Source organism: Tympanuchus pallidicinctus, unplaced genomic scaffold, assembly GCF_026119805.1.
Source record: "Tympanuchus pallidicinctus isolate F22 unplaced genomic scaffold, pur_lepc_1.0 scaffold2, whole genome shotgun sequence".
Lineage (NCBI taxonomy): Eukaryota > Metazoa > Chordata > Aves > Galliformes > Phasianidae > Tympanuchus > Tympanuchus pallidicinctus.
The window spans coordinates 20655376-20680444 of record NW_026294721.1 but is presented as its reverse complement, the minus strand read 5'-3'; the positions used below and the strand labels follow the sequence as shown (position 1 = coordinate 20680444).

General features: G+C 37.6%; 1 protein-coding gene across 13 annotated transcripts in view; it reads right to left on the bottom strand.

The window, feature by feature from the left end:
• The window catches only part of TBC1D1 (TBC1 domain family member 1), a 94445-nt gene that overhangs the window by 23927 nt on the left and 45449 nt on the right, over positions 1–25069 (bottom strand). For 7 of the 13 annotated variants that reach the window (XM_052683328.1, XM_052683325.1, XM_052683327.1 and 4 more), the window contains 11 exons: positions 23594–23683; positions 20702–20806; positions 20157–20289; positions 18685–18776; positions 17085–17195; positions 13963–14091; positions 12235–12324; positions 10302–10591; positions 8664–8792; positions 6374–6493; positions 5100–5239 (listed from right to left, as the gene is read on the bottom strand). In XM_052683328.1, coding sequence (XP_052539288.1) covers positions 5100–5239; positions 6374–6493; positions 8664–8792; positions 10302–10591; positions 12235–12324; positions 13963–14091; positions 17085–17195; positions 18685–18776; positions 20157–20289; positions 20702–20806; positions 23594–23683 — 1429 coding nt within the window. Of the gene's footprint in view, positions 1–5099; positions 5240–6373; positions 6494–8663; positions 8793–10301; positions 10592–12234; positions 12325–13962; positions 14092–17084; positions 17196–18684; positions 18777–20156; positions 20290–20701; positions 20807–22038; positions 22154–23593; positions 23684–25069 lie in introns of those variants that run through there. The other 6 variants (XM_052683329.1, XM_052683338.1, XM_052683330.1 and 3 more) reach the window with 6 other exon arrangements.

Sequence of the window (25069 nt, the reverse complement as noted above, 5' to 3'; positions counted from 1 at the left end):
AACTGAGATGGCATTTATACAGATCCATTTATTTGTAACCAGCTCTTTGGCTTTGTGTGACAGGGCCTCAGTCATAAGTGTCCCTACTCCAAAAGGACCAACATATTTATTACACACAACTGTCATGTAAAAGCTATCCACAAAACAAAGTAAAAAAGATCGTAAGAAACCATCAAAATGTACTGCTGCCGAGGATCACACTGAGGAAAGTTCATAAATGAAAAGCTGGTGAATGACTGCAGTAGTCATTAAAAGGTCAATATTTGATTACTTGGGTAGTGATACGAACAGGAAATTCCATTAGCTCCAGAAAGAGCCACAACAAATATAAATGAATATGTTCTCCTTCTGTTAGGACATGAAAGTATTCCAACTGCAATTAATCAGAATACTGTCTTAAAACTTATTTTTATGAAAATTATTTTCTAATTGACTAGAATAACTTTAGCTGACCATTTCTTATTCAACCGATCTCAGTATTAAACCAGGCTTTGCCAAAAAAAAAAAAAAAAAAAAAAAAAAAAAAAAAAAAAAGCGGGGGTGAGGGATGAAAACCTTCTAAAAGGAGCCACAAAAAGTCAAAAACAATACAAAAGAAAAAGTATTTCTTCAGAAGTACTTGGTATATAACCAACTTCAAATTTCAAAGCTGAATCCTGTCATCTTGTTTTTGATTAGAAGCGGGAACGCTTCATGTAGAAAAATGCTTTATTTTAGGCTTAGTTTTATCTTTAAAGGAAGTTAACAGAGAAGAGGTTCAAACATGATGCATTACTGCCATTTTCATTATGGAGTTCTACACATGGCTCTCCGAATGCACTGCTTACCAACCACATACTCTCTCCAGGACTTAATAAGTCTGACAAGATACAATGCATGGAATATTCCACATGAACTTTTAATTTTCTGCCCTAGACTCTCTTTCTTCACTTCATTTTGAACATCACAAATCTCAGGTCAATAAACAAACAAGAAAATACAATCATTTTAGTGGTGAGATCAGATTGCTTTGTTACTAAAAAACTTCAGATGTGGAATCACAAGAAAAAACAAGTTCTACTCTCATAACATAACTTCAAGGAATGGCCAAATGAGGAATTCTTGAAAATTTGTGTACTACAATACAGTTGGTGAAAATCAGTTTTTATTGATGCTTTAAGGATACAGTTTAAAGACAGAATTTGGTAAGTCAGGTTGACAATTGGACTTGATGGTCTTGAAGGTCTTTTCCAACCTAAACAATCTCTACAATTCTACCATTTGCATAGCCACAGCATGTAATTTGTTAGAAAGACTCCACGTAGGTATGAATATCCGTGTCCAAGCAGAGCAAGGAGATATAAATGTATAATTTGAAATGTTTAAGATAATGAGGAGAGCAGAAATAAAGTAATATACAGAAAAGAGTCCAAAATAACTTAGAAAAAGAGATTGATCAAAGTCTTTTTTCAAAAGAAATATAGTACTGTAACAGATGTAATCGATTTTGTTAGCAAACTGTACTCTTCCTCTTCCATCTACCCCCACTTCACAGGATACAAATAAAAAAGGAATACCAGAGTGCAAGATATAGAGCTTGCCTTAAGCTGGCAGTGAGTGAAACGCTGCCCCCCAGTGCGCCACACTGCCCACAGCAGCACAGTTACTCAGCTCCTCACCTTCCAGCCCAGACTGGGCTTCTATACTCAGCAGCTTTCCATAAACCACTTTTTTTTTTTTTTTTTTTTTTTTGAAAGTATTGAAGAAAAATTTTACTCCATAGAAACGTTACTGTTCTAAAAATGTATTTTAGACCCTTTTCCAACTACAAGTGGATGGCTGAGTATTATTTTTGCCATGCGGCAATTCTGGCAGATATTAAAATAAATAAATAAAAAGGAAAGCAAACCAAGACATTTACAAATGCAAACCTTTCTGACATAGACAAAAAGTGTAAGAGGAGATGTGGAGCATGACAACGGGTAAACAGCAAAAGATGTTGCATAACAGCTCACTACATAAAAACTAAGATCTCAACCCTGCATACTTCTATTTTCCAGCTTGTATGGGAACTGTTGAGTCATGGTCTGAGCCACTGATTGAGCACCTGGGAAAAAGACCCAGTCAGCCCTGGGAGCACAGGTGAAGACAATTCAGCTGTGTGAGCAGAAGGGATGGAGCCTGGCTGCATCTCTCTTAGACCCCATTTAAGGGCTGACTACTGGGGGAGGATCTCTTTCTGGAGATCCTTCCTTGGTGAAGCTTTCCCCTGCAAACCCAGACTCTTCTGATAGGGGTTTCATATGCAGAAAAATCTTTCAAAATTCCTATACCATAGGTCAGCCTCTTCAGGCTCACCAGTGATTGAGATATAGGCAGGGGCTGTGACAAGCTTCCCCGCCAGACAATAAACTGCTGCATAATGCACCTCCTGTGTGCTTCATCATAAATCATCACAGACCCTTCAAGTTCAGTACTGCCTTGGGAAAGTGGCAGGGGGCAGAACACAGCTGTGAGTTTGCAGCACCCGCAAGCAGGAGGTGGCAAGAGGAAGGATGTGCATGTGGGACACTGCTCCCTTTAAGAACCAGAAGTAATAGTTTCCTGTTGTCTCAAGAGCACACACCTTGTCTGAATGGGGCTGGATTGAGTCTAGCTGTCAGGCAAGGTAGGAGTCACAATTGGCATGGAAAAAGACACCAGTATATCTACTGTAAGTATTATTTTTTAATTCCACTGATTCTGACAGCCTCCTTCAAGTATAAGGCAAGTCGTACATTTAAATGATGGTACCTGGAAAACAGTTTGTTCTTTGCCTTGTGCAAGACAAGGCAGCCGTGCAAGCACAGCTGACATGCATTTCCCTCCAGCTAAGCTACAGGAGACAAAAGTTCAGCATTCAAACTATTAATGAACATTTCCTTAAGAAGAAAGGGTCTGGAGTGGGACTTGGTGCAGCAAACTTCATGTGGGAACTCAGAATCACAGAATCACAGAATCACCCAGGTTGGAAGGGACCTCAAGGATCATGTAGTTCCAACCCCCTGCCTAGCAGGGCCACCAAACGTACACATTCAGATCAGGTTGCCCAGGACCCCGTCCAACCTGGCCTTGAACACGTCCAAGGATGGGGCATCCACAACCTCCCTGGGCAGCCCGTTCCAGGGCCTAACCACTCTCCTTGTAAAGAAACTCAGGATGCTAGACACCTCTCTGTTCTCCATCAACTTTGGCTGAAATTGATCTTTTGGTCTTCTTACGTCAGCTGTTTTCATCAAGTCTTTTTCCAAAGGACATCAGTCTACAGTGAGCAAGGAAACCTTAAAAAAAAATTTATAATACGCAAAACCAACTACAGTTAACTCTTATCAAACTGATCAAATCTGCTTTGTACGTTGTTTCTCCTTGAGTGAAGATTAAAGAAAAAGGAACAAGCTGATGAAAAATAGCTAGTTATATTTTCTATGGAGCTACAGAGGCTACTAAGTTAACTGAGATAGTGAGTGATGTAAGACCACTCTTAAAGACTACAGAGAATTGATCATCACTTGGGAACTTCACTGCCAAAAGATGTTCCAAGAGATTCACAAAAATCCAAACAGAAAACTCTAATACTTGCTAAGAAAAAGTCTGAGTTTTCTCCTTCTGCTCATAAACTGCATATGCACATTGGAACAAAAACAGATAAGGAAAACAAGAGTGAATAAAAACTGCAGTTACTTTAAGTTGCTCCCCAGATTAATAACACTTCCTGTTTTCCTTTTTTGCCATACACGTTTCTCCAACTTTGCTGCTTATCCAGCTGTAGGTTGTTAGAATTGTGTCTTGCAATTATTATGTCTCAAAGGATATGTCTGGACAGGCAGTTTTCGGTTTGGGGTGGGTTTGTTTTTCCCCATTTAATCAGGGAATGTTCTGTGGCTTTCAAAAACTAGCAAATCCGCTTTCAATTATAGAAAGACGTGTCAAATTCGCTATTAGCTTCAGAGAACAGCTGAATATCCCCTTCCCACACTCCGAAGCATAGGAGAGCATTTCACGTGTGTATTTATGTTGACAGGCTCTTGAGATTTAGTTTTGATGTATACTACACTTGAGGGAGGTATCTATGCCTGTATAGAGCTTATGCCATATTAAGTCCAAATACATTGCCAGCAACTCTTTAACGACAAAAACACTTCTGTAATGTGCAGCATTCCGTTCATCAAGGTCTCTTTTTAAGATGCAGTAAAAATGTTTCAGTAACTGTTAACCTGACAGCTTTCTCAGCCTATTCAAACAGCATTTCATTACTACGTTTATTACAGTGCATTGTTCCCTTCAGTTCCTTGTGGCTCTTATACAGTGGCCATAGAGATCAGACAGAAGGTAAAGCTTGCAAAGCTCTAGCAGTGAAATTCTAGTTCCAGTGAGTCAAAAACCACTATCTGGAGCCAAAAGTTCTCTGGGGCACATTTGATCCCAGTGTGTCATGTGGCATGTGCCAAGCTCACATAAGGTCAGATGTGTAAAATGTACCTGCATGCTCATGCGCAGTGATATTTTCCCCTGGTCTGTGTTTCTTTACATCTATAGATCTCCAAGAAAGAAGTAAGGTACAGAGGACGATCATTGCTAACATGGTAAGAAATTACAGGATAAAGCAGCACAATATAAATATTTATAAATATAAAGCAGAGGTCAAATCCAGTCTGGTATGAAGTAAACATTATATAACTCAACTGAAGTCATGAAAGAAATTTAATTCCTTCTTCTGGGGTTGGATTTTTCTGGTCCTTGGTTTCATACTTAGCATGGCAAAATGAAATAGAAGGATCACATTTTCTTGGAAGTGACGCTTGGTGATTTCCCCTCCCCCCCTGCTGTCATTAGAACACTACATCTAGAAAAGAATTTCTTCCCTGGTTAGTTAAATTTTGCACTATCAGAACTATGTTACATATGAAGTTGAAAAATAAAAACTCCGAGAACTGGTGAGCTTAGCACAATCCAGAAGTGGAAAGCCGCAGAGCCAGTACAAACAAAGCATTGGGCAAGCATGCCCACACAGTAGACAAAATGGACCACAATCCACAGATTATACCCATTAACAACATTCATGGAATCCAATACAGACTTACCATCATACCGACTGGGAGAATCACATGCTTTCTGAGGAGTGGCCACTCGCAGGAATATCTGCTGTCTCCAAGAATGTCGTCGAGTCCTTACAGGGCTGTCAGCACCAGCAGCCTGCTGGCTGTGTTTGGATTCGTAGTCACTAAAATTGCAGAACACAGAATGGCTTATGAGTAGGTTACTCAAATCTGCCAGGAACAGCAATGTAGAGTTCAGTGAGCATAATAAGAACCATCTGCTAAGAAGCGCAGTGTGCTGTGCACATGCTGTGTCAAGCTGTAAGTGTTAGGTGGGTGAAACTCGCTTGGTAGCAGCCGGCTTACGCAAGTCTGCAAACATCACTCAAGTTCACTAGAAGGGGTTTGCAGCTCTGTGCAACCTGCTTTCTATAATTTCACTTCTTTTTCCACTTTCTTTGTGGCAGTGCATTAATCTCACTGCATTAAAGATACATGATTGCGTATGTCAAAGTATCATTACCATTCTGCAGCCTTCATTATTATACCACCCACAATAAGTAGCACCTATTTGTAGGAGACAGAGTGCTACTGGTGCCTTCTATCAGCAATCCTTAAGGAGTTTTACAAACATTAATTAAAATTCTAGCATTCTGTGAGTCAGACACATAGTACACTCCTTCACAACATAAAATTAGAGCAAAAACTTTAATCTTTGTGTTCCCAAGTCACCGTGTGAAATAAGCAACAAATCTGGGAACAGCATCCATGGGCCCTGGCTGTTATTCCTTTGATAGAATAAGTGAATTACACAGCTGAAGTTTTTATTCAGATTATTAAATGAAAAAAAAAAATGTACAGCAATGCTGTCTTCCTATTAAAAATTCCATTTCCAAGTGATTACATTAGTCTTTGAGTTGAGATTGATAAATGAACTTCAAACAGCTCTGGCAACTGAGAATAGCATTTTACAGACCATCTTCTGCTCCTACCCTAAGGAGGTTGACATTGCTTAGGGCAAACCATGTATGTTCTCTCAACTAAAAAATGCTGAGAGTCCTTTTGCAGGAATAATCACGAGTGAAGAGATGCAAGCTGCGTGACCGTCACAACACCAAAATAGATAAGCTCTGCAAACACTGCAAGAGAGGAGTCTGGGACAGCTCCATCCTTTTGACAGTAATCACATGCAGAATGCATGCAAGTGAACTGTTGCACAAGTCAGATTTTGCAAGTGTGGGAAGCATTTCAAATACTTCAAACAAAGAAACCTTTGAATAATACAGTTTTACCTCCGGGGTTAAGGAGAGAAACCCTACCTTGTTGTGCTCCTAAAGTCTGAGGTGTTATTTTCATCTACAGGAGCCAGAAATTTTAAGAAATTTGGCACAGAAGAGGAAGAATGAAGCTTTTTCCTTAAGGCAGTACGGTAGGAGATGCTGAGAGTGTAGTTGGGAAAAGTATAGTTTAGAACAAGGAAGTATAAATCCACAGAATAAAAATAACACATACTGCTAAGTTTCAAACAGACAGCAGCTAAATCCTGAAGGCATAAATATCAAGGAAACCAGAGTCAAAACTAAAACCACTAACAAAGTGCTACTTTGAAATAGTTTGGGCAAACTAAAGTGTTCAAACATAAATAAATATGCTTCCAGTAAACATTATTCTTTGTTATACCACAAGATTCTTGGTGCACAATTCCAATTCCTTTAACCTAGTAAGAACCAATACCTACTTTATAATTGAAAAATTACCTAAGTATCAATTTCAAATGATTGCTTAAGGTTGGAGGAAAAGGTTAAGAAAAGCTGGCTCTGATAATCCTTGTACTAGCAAATGAAATCCAAAACTTTGGCAAAGAGTGTTTTGAAAAGCATTAACAGGCTTTTATTCAGACAAGCTTGGAATATTTAAACAAAAAGTTGAGCTTTCTGACTGATGATTTATTTAGGATTGCAGCTTTACTTATGCAACAGATAGGAGCACTAATCAAACTTCAACAGTCTTCTGATCAACACAATTCCTGGTTCTGCTCTGTCTCGTAAAATAATAACCTCCCTGCGTACTCAGAAGCTGGTTAATAGAAGGACATGAGAACAACTCAGAAGAAAATTACTTGGCTTGGCAAAAACACTTGAGTAGGAGAATTTACTCTTGACCAACAGAATTTCAGTGAGAAGTGTTTGTGAGAAACTATAATATTGTATTTGGATGATATTTAAGTCTGCCTCAAAGATATGAAATGAAGCAGTTCTTTAGTAGCTGGTACTGAGCATGAGGAACATACTGCTGTAGTGTGGTGTACTCTGTAAACAAGTTTCCCTTACAATCTCACCGTCAATCAATTGCAATTACATGGTGATTTCACACAGAGAAATGCAGTCAGTTTGGATAGTTTGACTTCATTCAGTTTAAACACATTAACTTAACACTTATGTTGATGTTAACTCACTAACAATAGAGAAAGGGATGGAGAAGGTGTTCCTGTATGTACAAATCTACCTCCTAATTTACTTTGGAAGAAGAATCTACTTTGGAGAATTTAACCTTCAGGACTGAAGTCAGGGACTGTTAGCATGATGTTCAGGCCTGGATAAACATAGAATAAAAGTGACACTGAAGACTCACATTTCCTCCCTTGAATTATATCATATCTCTGAGGTGCAGCTAAATTAAGAGGGACACTATCTAGTGCTCAGAAAATTCAAATGACGAGACTGGTGAAATCAAGCTCTGGGTTCAGTACTTTCCCTGGATCAGAAGAGTTGTCACCTCAGGAGAAGAGGAAACCTATACCTTCCAGGAAAACAAACAACAACAAAAACCACGCCAAAACAAACAATAAAATTTGCTTGCCAGAAGTGCAGACAGTGCTTCCAAGGCCATTCAGCATCATTAACATTTTGAGCTAAAATAAGCAGATCAACTTGAAGGAGTTGCATGGTTAAGATTTTGAGGCAGATCCTTATTTCAGGATCCCAGGGAAACAAAAAGTTAATGTGCTTTCCTCAATGCACATTTTTGTTCTAAGAAACAAGGCACAGAAAATTATCATTTAATACTACTGAGTGTAACAATGACAAATTAAACAAGACAAACACATGAGCTCATTTCTGCCTTTTTCTTTCCCCTCAATTGGTTTTTCACAGTCCAGTCATTTTTTGTCCAATTTAGTTAATATAGTTAATTTGCCTTTAGATGTCAGGCAAAAAAAATATTAAAAGAATATTCATGTATTTCTGCGTCGCCATGAACAAAGCAAAACAGAACTGAATGATTCAGGAGAGACAGAGTAAGCTGGATCTCAGGTTCTTGGCATCTTATCATTGGCACAATTTAGGGCTGCTGTCTGCTGCATAACAAGAAGCTGCTTTGGAGCAACCGGCTCCAAAGAATGCCAAGTGTCTGAAAGAATTTTCTGTATTTAAACAAAAAATTATGCAGGTATCAGAGCTACATCCAGTAGCAAAGCAGCTGAGTTCCTCCTCCCATAAAACTCTACTACCTTTAATTTTTATTAAATAACTTCAATTACTTACAATACAGAGCTTCATATTTATAGCATGGTAAAACAAACCCTATGCCAGACTACAGGTGCTATCTCACCTCTTTTGTGCAAAATGCCCACTTTGTTCTCCACTTGAATTATGCCTTAGATATTTAAAAAAATTGGGTGAAGAAGCCGAGGGATTAAGACGAGCTAGAGTAGGAGAACGTGCAAGTTGACCAGAAGAACTTTTAGATTCGCCGACAGATGTGTTCAAACCATATGGTGGGATTCCAACCAGAGGAATGGAGTTGAGGTAACAGAAAGAACAAAACAGTAAGAGAGAGGAAACAGGGAAGAAAAAAAAGTGAAATATCTTCTCTAATTCTTGAAAGTAACCCATCAAATACAAATCAGTCATTTCATACATTTTTCACAGTTAATGCTGTAACTGCAAGAGGCTGAGCATTCTAACCCAATCAACAGTGTTGAGTTTAAAAAATAGCGTATCTACTGGTGTAAGCTATTAATAAAAACCAACTCATAAAACATACAAGACTTGTTCAATGTACAGCTCTTCTAAGTCCTGTTCTGTATGTTCCAGTAGGTAACGAGCGATTTCTTTCCAGGTTACATTATGTGAAGGAGCAGGCACACTTCAGCCTTAGTAAAAAATTATACAATCAAGCCCCTAAGTAGCAATAACCAAGGAAATTAAAAATACACTTAATTTTTAACTGCATTCCTATATATTAAGGAATATATTCCTTATATATTCCTATATATTGTCTGAACAAGCAGCAATGAATGCAAGGGCAACTTTCATGAAGGCGACAGACCAACAGCACAAGTTCTAAACTGCACCACAACCACATTCTGGTATTTAAGAATTAAAAAGGTTCAAAAAAGGGATGAAAAGGCAACTTAGATTGTGTTTCCTTTTAATGGTATAATTTAATTTTTCTTTGCTGTCATCATCAATCCCAGGCACGTTCTTATGCTGCCCTGCCTCCTGCAGGGAAAAATGAATTGGAACACGTACAGATTTTGTACTGCCTAACTTGTGTAAACGAGGAGTTTTGGCAGTGAAACAGAAGCCTACAGACAGAAGCGTTTCCATAGTAATTGGAAAAAGCCAATAGAGGGAGAAAAGAAAGCTGCCATAATGTTCAAAGACTTTGAAAATGCAGAGGCAGGCTTACGAAGCAGGACAGCTTGAAGAATACTAGCATTAAGGCAGCCAGTAGCTTGTTTTTGCAAGTAAAATTTACATAGGCTCATTGAAATGCTTCACATCTATCAACAGTTATGTCAATTTATGTCAAGTTTGTGTGTTACTTTAAAATTACACATGATTTCACCAAACAGCAAGATCTGCAGCATCAGAAATGCTACAGTATTTTTCTCTGTATACAGACAGAGTCACAAGGTAAATTACAAGGTAAATGTAGCATTTAGCAGATCAACAACAAAAGTTACTGAACACTGCTTATAAAAACATAATTTAACATCTTAGGAGCAGTCCTATATTGCCCTTACACTTAGCTTTGTGACACAGAATGTGGAAATGCACATCTCAGGTTTCATTTCCCCCTGTGGAAAATCAGTTTTTGCAAACAAGGTACCTGGAAACCACCTCAGAGATAAACTGCTGTGATACATTTCTTATCCACCAGGAGGACAAATCTGGTACATAATCACCATCCCAAACATGCCCTCAACAAATGAAAGCACAGCCTGCTTTCAGTAAGTCTTACTTTCTCTTGTGAGGAGTTTCTGTGCTCACTGAGTGATACCTCATAAGTTTCCTCTGCGGAACAGATGGCGATGTTTCAACAGGTACCAGAGACTCCCGGCTTTCTGACGGTAAATGACTCAGTGTGTTTGCTCGCCTTCGAAAGCTTTGTTGAGGTAACGTAACAGAATGATCCAGAGCACAACTATCTGGGTCACTGGAGAGATCACCCATTGATCCACTGGCCTTGACAGCATTCTCCGGAGGAAGTGTAGGAACTCTGTCTGTCTCCCTTTCACACAGTGGTGGTTCCTAGAAGAACAAAAGTTAGGGTAATCAACACGTGGTTTTAAATTCAGCTTTTGGAGTTGCAGTTCCATGTCATTATAAACCCCCTCAGAGATCTGCTTCAAGTTTGCCTATTTTTAATCACAATATCTCAAAGAATCTTCAATATTTTTTTGTTTTGTTCTTCATCATTTAGGTCAACAAATCAGTCTCCATTTTATGGAGGAAAAATAATTTTGCTAGCAATTATAATTTACTGTATGCTGAACACGACTCGAAGATAAGAGGAAATGATCAGAGTTAGGTTTGGATACCAGTAACAGCAACGAAAAGGCGATATTTCAGATTACTGTGCACCTAACATTTCATTTAATAACACTAAGATTCTTTTTGCCTATTAGAAGTCTCACACAAAAGACTTTAATCCTATGACTAAGTGCCTTGTTTTAGTCCAAAATGATGTATTTTTCCTTGTTCCCCACCTCATGTATTTCTTGCAACGTCAGCCATTCTTTCAAAATCACAAGCAGAAGACGACTTTTGAATACCTCCAGTCAGGAGTCCTATATATCTGACCAGGCACTAGGGCAGAATGGATAGCTACCCAAGCCTGCTGTGTCCAAGAAAAATGACTATCTTTCCTCTTTGCTATTTGTTTGTAACATTTTGCTCAGACAATAAAAGCTTCCTAGCCATACAGAAAAGGAAATCACTCCACTTCTTGGTTTACTTTTATATTCCCTGAGAATACAATCCTGCATTTATGGTAGGTACTTTCAGGGCTGAAACTAATCAGATTAGGGTCAGGAGCATGACATTATCAAATTTGTTTTGCTGCACATTTTTGCAAGACTCAGATGTTACATAATATTTTAGTTCATATTTGCATAAGATCCATATATACAAAATATACAGTATACGTAGCACAGTAAGTTTCCAATTCAAACAGAACCCCAATCACATTGTTATTTTTTAAAATACAAGGAACACCAGGGAAGATCTAAAGCTTGAAACTTCTGTAGATCAAAAATACAGACTAAGTATGGGCCCCACCTTGTTCAACAGTACAGAATTTAGTGAAACTCCATAGATGATGGCACTGTATACGTTATCACTGTGCTGGCATCTGACTCCTATTTCTTAATCTGAATTTCTGTTACTAGAGTAAGCTGAGAAATCAGTTTGTTCAAGTTATTCCTCAGAGGATTTAAGCATATTTTAAAAATGGAAAGTGATGTGGGTAATCAACTTACAAATCCTAAAAAACAGGATTATTTGATTCAAGCAGAAAGTGGAAGGGAAGACAATGGTTGATCCAAGGTGCTATCAGCAGTGAGCACATCCCCATCAACCTAACAGGACTCAACACAGGGATAAGAACATACCCCAATGGATCAGCAAGCAGCAGCAGGACTCTTACAGTTAGGAAAAAGAGGGTGTACCTAGATTCTACTAGATGATTCTGCTTTTATCATTCTGATTGGTTGCTCTGAGGTTTATTTCCTTTCACACACAATTCGGTTGTGTGCTCCCCAAGCATAACCAAAACACGAGATGTTGGAGCAGTTATACGATCAGTTGGTAACTGCATTTCACACCCGACTAGCTGTTTTAGGTATAGTAACAGAAGTTTCTCACTACATATATGCACTACAGGATTTACTCACTTTATTTGTGCTGCTTAAGGTATTGGATACAGAGGCTTCCAGATCCACAGATCCACTAGAACTGTCCAGAGGACCTCTGGCTTTACTGCCCTGCAGAAACAAAGCACACCAACAATTAAGCTGATAACACAAGGGGCAAACCAGAAAATGGGGCATACCAAAATGAGATTTTTCAGAGCATAGACAGAATCAGTAGCTTTCAAAGTCAATAACAAATTTTCTCTTTATCTCTGTGAAAGACAGAGACTTCATCCAGGACAGTTACTGACACTTTCAATGATGCCTATTCAATTAGAGAATTCCCATAAGCAACTACACGCATTATATGTGAATATAATCACATATTGCACATACATACTATAACCACTATTAAAGAACCTACTTTGCACTGTATCTGCTTTGAAAGGAGGCGTAGAACAAAGAATATTTGAATGAGAAGTCACTCTGTAGGCCAAAGCAGTACTTAAATCTGACATCAGATCTGTTTCCTTAGCCACTGTTGAGCAATTAGCAGATATTTTCAGCCATTTGCTCATGATCTGCTCCTTGGGGATGACTATTACATGGGATTTCAAGTTGTTCCCACTAAGAGGTACTGCCAACTCTGTTTATGAAGGATTTTACCTATGATATTGCCCAAATCCCTGCATATTCTTAGTGCCTTCTGAAGTTCTTAACATTTCTTGCCTTCAAATAGTTTCTGGCTGTTGTGGTTTAACTTAGTAGGCAGCTGAGTACTACACAACCATTTGCACTACACAACCATTTGCTCACTCCCCCACAATAGGATGGAGCAGACAACTGGGGAAAAAGTAAAACTTTGCAGGTTGAAATAAAGACAATTCAATAGCATAGAAAAGGAAGGGAAAATAATTATAACATAAATAAAAGAATTCACAATACAAGTGATGCACCATTCAATCAGTGTGCCACCTGCCAACCAACGTCCAGTCAGGCCCCAGTCAACAGCAACCTCCCGGCCAACGCCCCCAGTTCTACTGGCTCAGCATGATGCCATGTGGTACAGAATGTCCCTTTGGCCAGTATGGGTCAGCTGTCCTGATTCTGTTCCCTCTCAGCTCTGTGTACAGCCCCAGCCTCTTACTGACAGAGTAGTGCAAGAAGCTGAAACATCCCTGATGTACTGTAAGCACAGCTTAGCAACATCAGTGCGTTATCACCACTGTTTTCCTCTCAAATCCAAAACACCCACTAAACCAGTCACTACGAAGAAAATTAATGCTATCTCAGTGAAAACCAGGACACTAGGATTAAAAAGTTCAGATGCCTCAGTATTCATCAGTTCTGTCATTATTAATAAACACTGTCTTATTAGATATGCTTACTCAGTTCCCTAGTAATTTCCTTCTACATAATTAAAAGCGAACATCTGTAATTACTTTCATTTTCTAAATCCCCAAAAAATAAAACAGCAGCAACTTTCCTATGTTCCCACGCTCAGCTTCATATTCAGTTTTTGAAATGCCTATATGCATACGCACTATTTACATCTAGGAATTAGTTCACTTCTTTCAGGACTTCCTATTTTCCTTACTAAAGCACTGCTTTGTTTTGGCATTTTCTAATACGTACTCATGTATTTTTTGCAGTCTATCTTTAATAGCCACTTAGCTACAACCCAAAAGGATAGCAAATGTGGTGTATCCACTATTTGAATAATTAAACAACAAAATTATGTTCAGAGGCAATAAACACAAGGATACTTACACGTGATAAAATACTTTCAAACGATTCTGTCAGAGATCTTTTTGCCTTGTTCTTCAGCATATCTAATCTGAATCTTGGAGCACTGCTGGGCACTTCATTTACAGCATTTTCAGAAGACGGTTGTGAAGTCTGTGTTTAAAAACATAAATGTGAAATGCAAACCAGTGTGGAGCAGTATCTCAGTGAAAAGTATGAAGACTTGTGTAACAGGCATCAATTCTTTCTTCCTAGTGTTTCGGGTTTTTCATATCTTTTCCTTTACTGATATTTACATTGAAGCTTACCAAACTACCCTAGAAAATTTCTTCATATTACATTTTTGGAGTGTAGTAACATTCTTCAGAAGAACAGCCATTTCAGTGAGAATTTATAGCTGTGCTGACAGATTTTCTTTAATGCCAAAACACAGTTGTGTAAGTTCTAGTGTAACAGATTGGAGATTTCTCAAATAATTACTTTTCTTCAGCCAAGATACACTTAACAAGCATCATCATCATCATATAAATATCAGACTTTCTAAGTGCCATGAAGATGTGTAATAATCTAACTCCTCTACATACTTCAATAGTAGGAACCTTTCAATTGTAAAGCCAACTATCTGCTCATATTTTTGATTTTTAAAGAAACATTTAAGTTCCTTTTCAGTGCTTGTGAGGACTAGAGTAGCAAATTTAAAAAGTTACATTACAGTGAAAATACTAGCATCTAAGCCTAAAGCCTGCAGCACAATTTTCACTGTTACTTTTGGGGTTCATCTTGAGGCTATCATGCACTGTAGCTCTCTCTACCTGGTCTTAATTCAGAGATCTGAATGCTCAATCTACATAACTATCAGAACACGTACAACTAACCGAACAACTTTGAGGCACTTGCATCACTAAATAGTTCTGTCCACATACAATTTTAAAGCTTCCTATTTGCAGTGCTACAAAATTTGACTTTACATTTTCTTCTTCTTTTTACTCATCTTAAGCTCAGAATGCTGGTTAGATGCTGCCTGCTATTATGTTTGTACTAGAAAGCTTGCTTTGAAGGTCATTTTTGTTCAGAAAGATCTGTGTGCTAGTATCACTTGTTTACATCATTTGTATTTAATTCAGGAGAGGAAAAAAACAAACCCCACCAATATACAGTGGAAGGACAAGTATGAAAGTGAATAGCTATGCAGAAAAGAAGGAAACAGGGACACTAGCAAGTCATGGGTTAATGACTGCTGAAGCAAGTATCATAGCCAGAATACATGTTCAAAGGTATCTGCTGTCACGCGGCTCTGGAGATAAATTAGCAGAGTAATGAGGGACTAAGAGCAAGTCAACTCTGTTCTTAGAGCCTTGGCATCTTAGCAAGTGTCAGATTAACCACTTTTGGCTTCAGGAGCTGAGCAAACGAACAGCAAGAGGCCTTAGGAATTTTCAAAAAACGCTGAATATGTATTAAGATATTATCTTGCATTTTATATCTCTACTTCCTAACCATTCATAACTGACAACTATTAAATACTATGTGTTATTTCAAGTATGGATATTTCAGATATGATGATTAAGAACACCACATAGTGTTGCTTCCTGTTAGTCTACACTACAGCATTGTGTTGGTTTTTTTTTGTTTGTTTGATTGTTTGTTTTCCTCCTTAAAAATATATTTCCACTGAGAAGTCCAAGCCAAAAAAGCAGAAAACTAAATATGAAGTGTTCTTTCTGCTTTCTCCAAGAGGTCAGTAAGTAACTAGTCAACCATAAAATAAGAAGAGATTAACAAAATAAATGAACAGTAAATGAAGACTTGCTGCTACTTCCCCAATTTCATCAGTGGTCTAATTACTCCCATATATTAGTTCACTAGTTTGTATCACAATGGCCCATAGCTGTCACAGCAGTCAGAAGCGGTGGCAGTCAGCCAACGTTTTGTAAAGGGTCTAATAATCAGAACTGAATGTTTCCACAGAATGGGTGTCAATTATTTTTTGAAATACAGACCTCCTTGAGGCATTTCAAGTGAGGCACAGAATAAGGCATCCAAAATCATTAATCATTTTTTCAAAAAACTTAACAATGTTGTATAAATACAGCTATTTTAATGGCACTGATATGACCTGATACAGAACATAAAGTAGCTTAGCTCTTTGGAAATAGATGGCAATGCTTTAGCAAGGAGGGTTGGACTTGATCTGTAAAGCTCTCTTCCAACCCCTGCAACTCTGTGATTTCTCCTGTTGATTCACAGAATCATAGAGTGGCCTGGGTTGAAAAGGACCATAAAGATAAACTAGTTTCAACTCCCTGCTGTGTGCACAGTCACCAACCAGGCTACCCAGAGCCACATCCAGCCTGCCCTTGCATGCCTCCAGGGATGGGGCATCCGCAACCTCCTTGGGCAACCTGTTCCAATGTCACCACCCTCGGTGTGTAAAACCTCATATCCAACCTAAACCTTCCCTGTCTCAGTTTGAAACCATTCCCCCTTGTCCTATCACTATCCACCCTTGTAAACAGTCATTCCCCCCTCCTGTTTATATGCTTCCTTCAAGAACTGGAAGGCCACAATGAGGTCCCCCCAGAACCTTCTCTTCTGTAAGCTAAACAAGCCCAGTTCCTCAACCTTTCTTCATAAAAGATTCAACAGCATTGCTTCTCAGCTATTTCTTTTCAGGTCATTTCAAATGGTAATTGACACAAAAGAAATAACTTTCAGCTATTGAGTCAACATAACCATTTTCAGCAATGATCAAGCCCAGTGTGCTGTTGGGACATTGGCTCACACAGTCAAGGAGGTGGCAAAAGCCACAGCTCAGGTGAGAGCAATTACAGATTGCTTATATATTCTCTGACAGGACTGTTTCTTTCTTCTCATTGCAATGACAATCAAAATTATTGGCCTCCATAGCTTGCATCTCTTCATCCAAGGTCGGGAACCAAACTCCACTGGACAACTCAAAACATGCAATCTATGCCTAATTTTGACATGTGACATTAGCTGAAAGGAAAACCAGTATTCAACACTGCCAACAGTTTGAAGTACCAAAATACCAATGATGGAAGTTTGCTTTAGATAAGATTTAAGTATGGAATAAATGATTTTTCTTGGCTTTTTCTTACATGAGCTAAAACTGAACAGTTACTTACTTGTTTTGTTTCCCCAACGTGAACATGGTCCTTCTGTTTTTCTTCATACATGTTTCTCAAAATAGAGATAATCAGCTCATTCTCTTTTTGATCATTTCTTGGTCTCAATTTCTTTAATTAAAAACACCACAAGCACAGTCATATGCATTCATAAAATGATCAGCAAACATTCCACCTTTTTAATTTTCTCACTGTCAATATCTAACTACAGTTTGAATTAGTGCTACTGTATCAGTCCACCAGAGGACAGCAGAGTCCCAAGAAAAGCAGCAACAACACAGCCAGAGAAACACTTCAATCACACTACCAAAATGACAGATTTTGTGTGAAAACTAAAGGCCAATTATAAAACTATGAAACTGCTACATGGAAATAACAACTTCAGAGTACTTTTTTGTCCATTAAAAAAAAAATGCAGTCCTGAGTTTGCAGCATACACGAAGTGTGTCTTGCTGTTATTCACGATGCTTCTAGTCATCTTTCTCACTAGAAATTTCACTTTTGGAAAATGACAGGTGTCTTATAAATTAGTATGCAGGGCTGTACAAGGTGAATATAGCTACCTCTGCTGCACTCTATTTAGATATAAAATAATGCATAAAAAAACATTAAAAACAATTAGAGGATTTAATCATATAAAACATGGTTTTCCAAAGTTAGGTTTAAAGCCTACTGAGGTAATGCAAGAGATGCAATACAGAGGAGCTAATGCCAGGAGAGCATCATAGATGAATAAATAATAACCTGAGAAAGACAATTACGCATATCCAGGTTACAACATACGAAGCTTTATGAACACAGTTAAATAAAATTTCAGTCGCTCCAACTAAAAAGAACAACAGAAAAACACATGCAGGGAGATATATTTTACCACTGATTTAACCAAAGTTCATTGCTTGCAATGTTTTTTACAAGAAGCATTAACAAGGTCCTTAAAACACGTACAGACTACTAAGAAGGCAACAGTGCCTGCTAGCTGCTATATACAAACAAATTGAGTCACTCCATAGAGCAACTTCCAAATTCGGTACTGGATGATAAATTGCCAAATGGAAACGGACAAAGACAGAGGGTGTAATGACTCAAAACAGGAAGGGAATGGTACTAAAAAAAAAAAAAGAGTTAGAAGTTTCCTAATCTAATGTGACAAGCCCAATGACATTGCCTTTAACGTTCATCATACATCTTAAATCCAGCTATGCTTTCCTCCACGCTTGAATCTTATTTAAAAGATAGAAAGTTTAACTTCTTTTTAGTTAGTTCAATGAGTATTAAGAGCTTGGTTAACTTTTATGCAGGACATCTTCTGATCTGGGAATGTTACAGTATTTTGTTTTGGTCACTCTCAAAGTTGAGGATTCTCAAAGTACAAGTTCCTGCCTTCACCCACAAAAACAACATATGCGGTTTTCCCTGTGAGAAGTTAATGCATCAGAAGAATAAAAGGAAGAAAAATAAGCAAATTTCGAGATAAAGAAACCCATCAAAAATAATGATGCAGAAAATAAAGCACAAGGTGATCAATAGTCTATGATATAAATACACTGAATAGTTAACAAACAAAATTAGAATCATTTTGGTTCTTTACACTAAAGCTTACCTTAACCTCTTCAAAAACAGAAGCCTGTTCCTGACTATTTAGTGTTGTTAGATGTTTTTGTAGTTCTAGTTTAGTCTTAGAAGGATGTAGCCCTAATAAGAGGAACAAAACTGTCAGAAATAAACAATTGCAGAAATATGTATAAAATGAAAGCTAAAGCTCATCAGTACCAATTTTTTGAGCTGACCCTTTGCAACCATTTCATAACTGGACATAAGAAAGAACGGTAGATTAAATTAAAGTTACTACTGAAGTCATCTTTAAAATGAGGGACGTGAACTCTTTACAGCAAGGAGAATTACTGAGCACAGACCAGGATTATACTCTTAGCTGATCTAGAAGATTCCATCATCACAGAAAACAAAATTAACCCACAACCCTAAAGCACTTTCATAGACTATTTTGCTGGTGTTTTTATTCAGTAACTGCCTGGGCTTCAGTTGCTGTATATTTTCTAACAGCTTTCTCTGATTTGTAAGCCTTAACACACTTTTGAAAAAGAACAATCTTACTGCATATTAGCAAAGAAATTATTTGTTTCTTGCTGAGAATATTTACTGACAGCCTAAAGCTAACTGCTTTCCCATTCAGATTATTTTTTTCCTGCTCTCACCCTAGATTAAATTTCTTCCTTTTATTTTCTGTGGAAGAATAGCAAACCATGAACAGTATTTTGTACTTCAGTTTCTGATCATGGCATTTCTCCTTCAGAACCAGATGATTAAAGTCATAAGATTCCTTTGCACTGAAGAATTTCTCCAAAAACTGATTGCTAGCTGAAGGCCAAAGCAGAGTTGAAAGTGGTTTTGGAGGTTCTCCAATTTCAAAATTAATACTGGATAGTTTTTAGTCCAACAAGCTTGTTCTGTGATCTGGTAAGCTACTGTTGCCATCTAATCACCCAAGAAACCATTTAAATGAATGAAGCCCAATGGTGAAATTTGCTGAAATGCAAATAATTGTTTTGCTCTTTTGTCTTAAGCTTGTTTTCTAGGCTATAATTGCTCCATTTCTACGAAGGAGCACAGATTGACACAAACAAGTACACTGAAAACTCAACAATTCATATTCAGTGGCTCTGTAATGCCATTAGCTAATCAGATTCAACAGGACAGCAGGTTATTGCAGTATACGTTCTTGAGAACTTTCTTATCTGCAATTTGCTGTATTCATATGGCTAACTGTGCTAGGCTACTTGCAATTCAGACACATTTAAACTGTTAATTTGTTTTCAAAAATCAACTGAAATACAAGATGGGAGCTTAGATTGTTTGAAAATTCTTATTAGGTTACAGGTAATTTTATACAATAGTACTCTATCTAAGAGAGGCTGACGCTCCATTTTTTTTCCCCCCACAACTGAAGTTCTATTTAAGCATTCATTCCCTACAGTTTCACACATAAGACAGTCCACCAAAAAAAATGTTTGAAAAAAGAAAAAAAAATTGACCATAAAATTCTTTATACCCCACCTTCTATCTTTTCACAGAGTTTATGCAAGCTTTGCAGAGGACACGTTTCGCAGAGCTGCGGCTGTGCCTTGGAAGTTTGTTGCACAGCAGCTACAGTGAAAGCCTGTTTCAATGTCATCATGATTTCATCAACCTAAAAAGAACGGAGTGCATAAGAACAATTTCACTTCTCCACAGAGCTTCTCTTTCCCTTAACACAAACACAACAGAATGAGACTACTGTTTGGGAAGGTGTGTATGTTAAGCAAAAAAGAGTTGTTTAGACACAGAAACAACACAGGAACTCATAAGCACAAAAAAACTTATTATTAAGTCATTTCTTCCAGGCTAACCATTTTTGATTTGTGGTATAGTAATAGACACTGCTTCTATCTGGGAGTATTTTCTTGCACATGATTAAAAGGAAAAAACCCCACAAAAACTTGAGCCTACTGCAGTGAGGCACTCGACTGACCCACAGCACAGTAGCATAGTCCGAGGGTAGAAGATATTCAGCAAAATACAGAACACAAGATAACAATGGGTCTCTCTTCTCTTTCACTTACCAGTGCTTCATCTGTACATTGAAACACATAGCAAACGAAGTGGAAGCCTCCATTTTCTGAAGACTCTCTGCAGATGAATCCAAAGTGATCCACATGTCTAATTCCCTACCACAAAAACAACAGGAACAAAATAGTTCCATGTTAAGTGTTTTGCATCTATTTTTTTTCCTATTAAAAAAAAGCACATAAGGTCAACAGGATAGCAGAGACATTGTGCATCTATGTTACGGCTACATTAAAATCGTAAGGTCATTTTAAAAAGTCTCCTCTGTTACAGAGCCTTCATTATTTAAATTTCATTTGTAAGATGCTTTGTTTTATTGTAAATGGGACAGATTATAGATCCACTGGAAAACATTCACAAGGATAAAGGAATACTACTTAATACGTATTTTACTTAACAGTGGAGACAGCAGTGGAGCTGCTTTGCTCTGTTTTTTCTCTTTTTCTTAAGTAGACATAATTGCTTTAGATTTGTAAGAGCAAATAAAGCAAGTGAAAAAAAAAATCGATACACGTATGTATTTTAATCTAAAAGCTTGGCTATTTAAAAATGAAAATGGTTTAATATATTAAAAATGAATCATGGAAGCATTATTGCTCCTAAAAGACATGCAACATCAGGTACAATCTACTTGAACAGTAGATAAGCATTACCTCCTGGTAAAATGCTAAGGAAGATATTCAATTGCTAGAATTTTTTCTTTCAGGAAATGACTTTCAGATGAGTAGGATCAGGTCATACCTGTGCATGTCTCCTCAGTGCACAATTTGTTGTTAAACCTTATGAATACCATGCAGAGTGATAGAACTGATACAGATTCAGTTGCACTCAGTATCCTTTTGTTACCTTCTAGCTAGCATGGTACAACCACACTAAAGTGAAGCAAGCTGTTAGATCAAAAAGTCACAATAACCACTCGTAATGATCAGAAATTTCATAAAATAAGAAATTTCAGTGAGGGTTATGTAGTTTGAAGATAGCTAGCATGACATTTTTTTGCCCCCTTCTTTTCCCTGTTAACTCAGCAGGAATTTCTGAATATTCTCTTTGTCATTTTATCACAATGAAAATATTTCTTAAAAAACAACACTGAAACAGAATACTTCTATAAAACAAAAGGGGCACGTAGCCCAAAAAGAATGCATGGTAGCATCAAACATTCTGCAGCAACTCAAATGTTTTATCATTCAGAATACTAACAATAAACCCTCAAAGCATGACAGCTGAATAAAGGAAAATAACACACACAAATACCCAGCTTCCCGGAGTTTACCTACATATTTACCCACAGACAACAAAGACTTTATCACACAAACATCAGATACTGATATACCACAAGAACAAGCATATCAGGACACTCAAATAATATCAAGTCCTCAGCTTCTCCAGCTCTAGCTCCACTGGATGCTCAAGCTAAATCACCTTAGGTGGGTAATTATATAATGCATGAAAGGGCTGATACAAACTTCTGTGACCTTTCTTTAACATCCCTGCCCATGGTTCTTCTCCTGAAAGTCCAATCACTGCAGCAGAGGAAGAGCACCTGGGACAATGGCCCTGCACACAGAATTGCAAGGTACCAACAAGCAATTGCTCTCAGCTGTTTCAGATCAGCAATCTCTGACACTGCCCCAAGGTCACATGCTTCTTCCTTCTATTTCCAGGATCTTACTGGTGAGGTGGGCATTCTGGAAATTAAGCACTGGTTCTGATTTCCCCTATAATTTACCTCCAGTGCCTCCAAGAAAAGTTTAATTAAGAAGGCCGTATTTCCAAGATAAATATGTAAGATAGTTCTGGTTAGTCTTCTAAATATGCATTCTTGGGGTAAAATCCCTTGGGTCTGCAGCTCAGGATCAACACTCATCAAGCTGACACAAAATCTGCCCAACCACACATGCTTCAAACAGGAGGACAGACTCAATCAGACTTGCCTGCTACTGCCCTGAAAGGCATGACAGTCTGCTGACCTGCAGGGCATGACATGAAGTCTGTCTAGCTGCTGCCTAGGGAAAGGGCCAATGGGAACATGGGGATGATTTTTTCTGTGAACAAGGGATTCTCTTCAAAGCTCTTATCTGACATCATGCAAACTAGTGAATTTACTCCAAAATTTTTAGAATAGGTACATGTATATTTAATGATGAAAGCTTTCCTCATCAGTTTATTTAAAAAAGAACAAACAAACCAACAACCATATCACAAAACAAATAAGCTACAATTATAGCAAATGATAGTCCTAACATTTAAAAATGGGTACATAAACCTATCGCAAACCTTCTAGCAAGATCCCAGATCATTTAGACCGAAAGACACTGAGTAGAATGTCGCTACGCAAGATAAGCAAGTGCAAAATAGTGTGAGAAAGCCAGTGAACGAGGAGGCTCTGAAATATGCCTTCTCTCACTGCATCACACACATTACCTCTGCACTGCAGACTGTTGTCTTTTACTCACATGTAATTTATGCTCTTGAAAATTAAATTCAGAGGTATTGTTTCAGAAAACTCTTACAAATTGTTTTCCCCTCTCATAATCTCTCCTTGAAAAATAGAGCGATAGAACATCACAGATTTGCACAATTCTCAATAACGCCTGCTGAAATTGCAGCCAGAAATTACCAGGTTGTTTCTTCGAACTTGTATTATTCATCCACCAGACAGGGAAGTGAGCTTTTATGTCAGAAATTAAAATGCAAAAAGCAAGGAAAGAATGACAGTCTGACAGAATTACTGATTAACTAGCAACTTGTAAACAGCAATTACTGAAATCATGCGGTGAGAATCCATATGAAAAGCTGGGAGACAAATCCATAAGGATTCATAAGTGGAGAATATATATACACATCTATTTGTTTGCTTTCAAGAAAGAATACACACCCAATCTTACCTGAGAACAAAATGATATTTCTTTAAAGCTTTTCTCAATTGCTACTTTTTTTGTGTCAGGACTGATAAGGTAAACTTCAGACTGGCCAATCTAAAAAATAAAAATCATAATAATAAAAAAAAGCAAAAATAACAGGATGACAACAAGTAACATTAGAATTACTTTTTTTCCTCATTACAAAAACATTTCCTGAACAAAATCTCTAACTTTATTCTAGCTGTACTCCTAAACCAATTAGTGAATTATTACTCAATAAGGAGAGAATAAACAGCATTGGTTTGGCATTCAGAGCACTGCACACTGAAATCTGATTTAATTTCACATTTGAAACATGAGATTGAGAACAGTGATTAATTAGATGAGTGTAATGTTATACCATAAGTAACTCATTTCACACTGAGTAAATGTATTAACACTCTTGTCTTAGTTTCTACAGCCTTGGCACACACCATATTACAAAAGCTACTGAATAAAATGCCCCAAAATTTAAACCCATGTGTGTGCCTCTAGCTATATTCCACTCTATTTATTTACTTACTGGAGGGAAGAAGTAGTTGGATTTTATTTATTTATGATACTCATAACATCTAATTTAAAGGCTCTAACTATAAAAATAAAGTTACTGGAGTGTATTTTCTAACCTAATTTAATCTGTAGGCTGTTTGCACAGCAGTGACTCCAGAGCTGACACAAACTTTTGACGGATGAAGGCTTTTTATAAGGTTTATATTTTATTGTTTCATATTTCTCAACTCTTGGCAATACCTTTGTAATATTTTAACAGATTATGTTCAGACTCCTAACAGTTCTCAGCACATCAGAAAGTCTGATGAGGGTAAGTCTTGTATTAGATTTTTAAAAAGAAGCTGCAGAATTTGGAAATGAGGCTATCAGCAGGTGACTGATGTTCTATCCAAGCGGGAGCTGCATGCCTCTCTGAGAACTGCTGCACGTTTTTAATATAAAGGAGAAGTATACTCACTGGAGTGAGAGGACCTGGTCTCAAATATGCCCATCTCTAATCTTCCTGATTCTAAAATAGGTATGTGAATTAATAATGGAATTATTACTATTATCTTATTATAAGGGGCATTTACATTTTCTGTGTGAAATATCCACTCAGGAGAACGTAAAGATGGAATTGTTTTTACTAGAGTGCAAAATGTCACTCCATCTTCTTCCATTCCTGCTTCTGCTACCAGTCTGACACAAGTAAACAGAAGTTTTTAAACCAGGTATAGCTAACTACATCTCTCACTATTACTTACTTTTTTTTTTTTTTTACAGACATACAACCTTGGCAATCAGAGGCAGCTCTCTTTCCTCCTAAAAAATGCTGTTACTGCTTCTAAAAACTGCCATCCCTAAAAGCAGCTGACAGATCAGAGATGAGCTCATAACAGACAGCTATAGCAATCAGCTCCAGATTTGTATGATAAGATATTATGAAACACAAAGCATGGTAAGTAAATTGTC